At 55.2% G+C, this 5,876-nt stretch overlaps 1 protein-coding gene across 1 annotated transcript in view; it reads right to left on the bottom strand.

Moving 5' to 3' along the window:
- LOC103776707 (hydrocephalus-inducing protein-like) overlaps nt 1–5,206 on the bottom strand; it is a gene marked incomplete at its 5' end in the record, with an annotated part of 10,427 nt that extends 5,221 nt beyond the window's left edge. Inside the window, 7 exons of the mRNA XM_008944228.1 lie at nt 149–368; nt 711–991; nt 1,710–1,868; nt 2,804–3,002; nt 3,174–3,343; nt 3,850–4,071; nt 5,013–5,206. Coding sequence (XP_008942476.1) covers nt 149–368; nt 711–991; nt 1,710–1,868; nt 2,804–3,002; nt 3,174–3,343; nt 3,850–4,071; nt 5,013–5,206 — 1,445 coding nt within the window. The remainder of the gene's footprint in view (nt 1–148; nt 369–710; nt 992–1,709; nt 1,869–2,803; nt 3,003–3,173; nt 3,344–3,849; nt 4,072–5,012) is intronic.
- Between the last annotated feature and the right edge of the window lie 670 nt (nt 5,207–5,876).

Below are 5,876 nucleotides of genomic sequence, written 5' to 3'. Positions count from 1 at the left end.
TGACCCCAGAATTCGAGGTGCAGCCTCCCCAGTGCCCAGTCCAGGGGGACGATCCCTGCCCTAGTGTCCTCCAGTCCATACCCTTGTCGAGATGGGGTGAAAACGATGAGGTAATGGTGTGGGTCCACCTTGACTCTCCTCTGGTTACCTCTTTGGTCCCATGGTGCTCCATGCAGCACCCTGTCAGCGCCAGCCGGAGAGGTTCAGCACACTGGATGAAGCACTGCAGGTCCTCATACTGGATAGCGTGGCTCAGCTTTGAGGGGTGGAAGGTGACAACGAAGGGGACCTCCATCCCTGGGCAGATGTAACCCTTTGTGGGGCTGATGGAGAAATCTGGCTTGAAGCTCTCACTGTCCCACTTAAACCTGGCCGAGGAAAGCACAAGAACAGGAAGGAAGGATCAGCAACTGGAGGCTGTGGAGGCAATGTGCTGGTTCTAAGCCTGTTGTGGGCTTCTCCACAGCATCTCAGGCATGGTGCTGAGCTACTTGGCACCAAGGCTTCAGGCTGGGCAGGACTCAACTGCAGCACCCATCCGTAAGCAAGCCTTTGGGTGTATCCCTTGCTAACCTCCAGGGCCTGATGGGACAGCCTTGGCCAAACAACTCCCCGCTGGGATGAAAAAACAGAGAGGAACTATCTAGGCAAGCTCCAGCTCCATCCCACCCAAACTGCAAGCCCTCACAGAGGACGGCGTTCTGCATTACTTGACTCCTATGTCGCCCGTGTTCTGCAGGACGACACGCTGGGATGTGGAGCTCTGCTGCACCACTGCTCCGAAGCTGAGGTGCTCCTGGTCCAAGCTCAGAGAGATGCCCTGGCAGGATCCCACCACCATGAAGAGGGAGCACACCAGCCCGTTGCACTCCAGCATCACTTCTGCTGTGAAGGGCTGGATGCGGCACATCGGGGAGAAGGTCACTGCCACTTTACAGCTGTCTCCTTTGGCCTTCAGGCTTAGTTCCTTGGCGGGGCTCAAGCAGAGAACCTGCCCAAAGGAATGAGTGGAGGTGAGATTGATTCATCTGGCAACCAAGCTGTGAATCCTCCTTTCAGCTCCTGTTCTGACCCCACCAACATCGTCCCACTTACTGGTATGCAGCCCTAGGTACAAAAGGTATTTTCCAGTCAGGTGTCCACCTGGCCATGGTGAGCTGGACAACATCGTCCAAAGAAATGTCACATGGGCTCCAAGAGAGCTGTAACTCTTGGTCTTTAAAGATCCATTTATCTCCCTTATCTTCCCGTATCTCACATAAACGGCCACATCCTGAAGTACATGTCTATAGCAGGTGAGGGGACTGTACTTTCTCCTCACTCCTGGTTGCACTGCCAGGTCCTCACTACCCCTGTCCCTCAGCACCACATCTCCACGGCTTGGAAACCCCTCCAGGGATGGGGACTCCACCCCTGCCCTGGGCAGCCTGGCACAGCCCTGGACAAACCTTCTAGAGAAGATTTTTTTCCTCATGTCCAACCTAAACCTCCCCTGCTGCAGCTTGAGGCCATTTCCCCTTGTCTTGTCCCATTTCCTCTTGTTGTATCAAGATGAGGCCTTCACGTTGCAAGTACCCCCTGGCAGAGCAGTCCCAGCAGGGAGGACAGGACACCATACAACTCCAATTAGCTAGTAGCTCCCACCCAGAGTAGCCCATAACTACCTGCAGGCACACCAAAGTGCTCTCCAGTGCAGGAAGGGGCCTTACCCCATCTTCTTGCAGCTCTGGAGTGGTGGACATGAGACTGAGCTTAAAAGTGAGGGGGGCAGCACTGTTGTTTGCTATGGTGACAATCTTCTTCACTGTCTGTCCGATGGAGAGGGCTCCCAGCTTCACCACCTTTCCTCGGGGTTCCACAACGTCAACCTGAGGCGTGAATCATAGAATCAGTAAGGCTGGAAAAGACCTCTAAGATCATCAAGTCCAACCATCACCCAACACTATGGTGACCATTAAACCACATCCCCAAGTGCCACATCTATGTTTTTTGAACCCCTCCAGGGATGGTGACTCCAGCACCTTACTGGGCAGCCTGGGCCAAGGCCTCACCACTCTGGCAGGAAAGGAATTATTCCCAATATCCAACAGAAACCTCCCCTGGTGCAACTTGAGGCCATTTCCTCTTGGCCTGTCACTGGTTACTTGGGAGAAGAGACCAACCCCCACCTGGCTCCAAACTCCTGTCAGGGAGCTGTGCAGAGCCATAAGGTCTCCCCTGAGTCTCCTTTGCTCCAGGCTCAGCACTCCCAGGTTCCTCAGCTGCTTCTCACGACATGTTCCCTAGACCCCTCACCGTCTTCGTTGCCCTTCTGTGGACCCTTTCCAGCCCCTCAAGGTCCTTCTTCTCCTGTGGTGCCCAAAACTGACCCTGTTGCTCAAGCTGTGGCCTCCCCAGTGCCAAGTTCACGGGCAAAATCACTTCCCTACTCCTGCTGGACACACTGTTTTTGATCCAGCCACAATGCTGGTGGCCTTCTGTGCTCCTGGGCACACGCTGGCTCAACTCCAGCTGTCCATGAACACCTCCAGGTCCTTTTCTGCCAGGCAGTTTCCAGCCACTCTGCTCCAAGCCTGGAGCATTGCAGGGGGTTGTTGTGACCCAAGTGCAGGACCCAGCCCTTGGCCTTGTTAGAATGAAGGATTAAGATAAAGTGAAAGGAAAGAAGGAGAAAAGCTTTTCTGCTGCTCTTGGGGCAGAACACTAAAACATAGTAGGCTGGGGAAGGGAGAAAGAAGGTGAGAGAGAAGAGCCAAGCTGGCTGCCCACCTTCTGGGGTTTGAGGATTTGGGTTTCATCTCACCTTCATTTCTGTGCCCCTTCCTCGGACCTCAACAGTCTGCTGGCACAGACCATTGATTTCAAAAGGGATGAGCTCATGGTAAGATGCCACCTCTCTGGGGTAGAAAGTGATGGGCACCTCCACTGTCCCTCCTGGGCACAGGACACAGCCTGGGAAGTCCACCTCCAGGTGTGCAGTGCTGGTGAACAAGCAGCTCAGACTGGCAAGAAAGCACAGCACAGAGGTGTCACAAGGTTGTGCATGTGCTCAGAGGACATCAGAGCTCCACAGGACTCTCCTGACTCCTCTCCCCATGCCCTCAGGGGCCATGAGGACACGGAGTAGACACGTGTTAAGCAAGGGCTGAAGGAGTGTGTGGAGAGGGCCTTACCTCACATCCCTGTCTGCCTTGTTGGTGATGACCAGGGTCTGACGGGGAGGTGCCATCCCAGCGTGGTAGATGAAGCAGGCTCCAAAGTTGAGTCTGGTGGTGGAGAAGCAGACAGTGGGCACTACCACAGTGGCCAAGAATGTGCAGGTAAACGTGGGACCCTTGCTGATCTGTTGAGGAGAAATACAGCATGAAGAGATGGGAACTACAGCTGCAAACACCAAAAGGGCTGAGGAGGGTGATGGGGGATGGCTGCCTGAGGTGACCAGAAGGAAAAGCAGGTGCCATAGGACCCCAGAATGGAGACAGAAGGTGGAAGGCTTGGTCTGAGAGGGGAAGGGTTTTTGGAGAGCCACGGCCCTGCTTTGTGCAGCCACGTGAAGAGCAGCACGGCCACATCCTGGACCTTTCTGAGCTGGGGGATCCAACTCAGCAGGGGCCTGGTGAGGAGAAACAGTTCCATCTCCATGCACACCTAGGACCTCCCCAAACGAGAAGCAGGAAGGGCCTGGGGGAAATATCCTGCAAACAAAGGTGCTTCCCAACATAGTCCTGGATAAGCACTGATTAAAACAGTCCATCCAGAAGCTCTGAGGCTCCTTATTTCAGCAGCAGGAGCTTCTCTGCCTCGCTCGGGCTCTTTGTGAAGGTCCCACACTGAGCGCTGGTGCCTCACCTGCAGCCTCAGCTCCACACCCTTTAGAGAGCACACCTTCTGGGGGTGAAAAGCCAGCTGGGTCTCTGCTGTCTCCTCTGCCTGCACGGTGCCCACCCGAGGGCTGACACTAAGGACCTGCCTACGGGCTGCAGGGCCACTGAGCTCCCATGAGAAGGTGAGGCTGAACTTGCTGTGGTTGTGGATGCTGAAGATGCACTGGACGTTCTCGTTGAGCTGTACCTGGGGAGAGAAGGTGGTGAGGACTAGAGGGGGGTGAGCATGCCTGGTGTCAGCTGGCACAGCAAGTGCTCCTGATGTGCTCCTGCATCTCCAACATTCAGCTAATGACCTGTATTAAAGACCAGCCTCCCTTCCCCTAGAGACCCCCTGCCCATAGGCTAGGAAGGGCACGAAGTGGCTGGAAAGTGCCCAACACAAAAGGACCTGGGGGGTGTTGGCCAAGAAGGCCACCAGCATCCTGGCTTGGATCAGCACTAGTGTGGCTAGCAGGACCAGGGCAGGGATTGTCCCCCTGGACTGGGCATGAGGGAGACTGTCCCCCAAATCCTGGGGTCAGTTTTGGGGCCCTCAATCCAAGAAGGACCTTGAGGGCCTTGGGCATGGCCAGAGAAGGGCAACAAAGCTGCTGGGGAAGGGTTTAGAGCCCAAGTGTGGTGAGGAGCAGCTGAGGGACCTGGGGGTGTTGAGCCTGGAGCCAAGGAGGCTCAGGGGAGACCTTCTGGCTCTGCACAGCTCCCTGACAGGAGGCTGGCATCAGGTTGGGGTTGGGCTCCTCTCCCAAGTAAGAAGAGATAGGCCAAGAGGAAATGGCCTCAAGTTGTGCCAGGGGAGGTTGAGGTTGGACACAAGGAAGAATTCCTTCCTCACAACGATTGTCCAGGTCTGTCCCAGGCTGCCCAGGGCAGTGGTGGAGTTCCCATCCCTGGAGGGGTTTCCAAGCTGTGGAGATGTGGTGCTGAGGGACATGGTCAGTGGGGACCTGGCAGTGCTGGGGACATGGTTGGACTCAATGGTCTTAATGGTCTCTTCCAACCAAAATGACTCCATGATCCATAAATGAAGACAAACGTTCCCTCTTGTTCAAGCATATCTGCAAAGCTCCTGGTTAAGGCCCAAGGCTGCAGATCTTCCTGAAGGAAGTGGTCCAGGGAGCTGCTCACCTCCTTGAAATCAATGACATTGGCATCCTTCGTGCTCAGCTCGGTGACATGGCCACTGCTGTCCTGACACCTGACAGACACCTTCATGTTATAGCCAGTGGCCTTGATATTCAAGGAGAGTGGCTGGGTCTTCCTCTCGACATCACATTTGAGGTTGAAGACCATCTCTCCTTCTAGCGTTGCTGTGAAGGACACTGTAATGGGAAACCTGGGGAGAGAAGACCTTTTTTGTTCTGTTCTTGGTCTCTTGGCTCTCTTGGCCCCACACTGCCCACCCCGCAAAGGCTGTGGTGAGACCCTGGACCTGGAAGAAACCAGAAGTAGTACTCTGCCTTTCCAGGACCTTCTGCTGTGGAGCAAGCCCTGGAGAACTGTTGAGGGTAAGATGAGCCCATACAATGACACAGCAGAGGATACAACAAGGCAGCAGACCTTGAGCTGATGCTGACCTGGCTGCCCTGGCTACGTGCTCCAGGACAGCGCTGGGTTGAAATCCCCCATTGTCCCAAAGAGAGAGGAGGGACCATCCAGAGATCCCCAGTCTCTCCAACCTGTATGAGAGGGGTAACGTCCTCTCTGCAAAGGGGAATCATCCAGCTCCCATGCCAGCAGCACAAACTGGACAAGAAGTTCACCATGAGCCAGCAATGGACCCTCGTGGCCAAGAAGGCCAATGGTCTCCTGGGGTGAGTTCTGAAGACTCTGGCCAGCAGGTCAAGGGAGGTTCTCCTGCTCCTCTACTCCGACCTAGTGAGGCCACCTCTGAAGTTCTGGGTCCAGTTCTGGGCTCCCCAATTCCAGAGAGACAAAGAACTGCTGGAGAGAGTCCAGCAGAGGCTGCCAAGATGCTGAGGGGCCTGGACA

The sequence above is a fragment of the Merops nubicus genome, unplaced genomic scaffold (assembly GCF_000691845.1).
Source record: "Merops nubicus isolate BGI_N331 unplaced genomic scaffold, ASM69184v1 scaffold5517, whole genome shotgun sequence".
Classification (NCBI taxonomy): domain Eukaryota; kingdom Metazoa; phylum Chordata; class Aves; order Coraciiformes; family Meropidae; genus Merops; species Merops nubicus.
The sequence above is the reverse complement of the archived record's forward strand: the minus strand, read 5'-3'. Positions and strand labels throughout refer to the sequence as shown.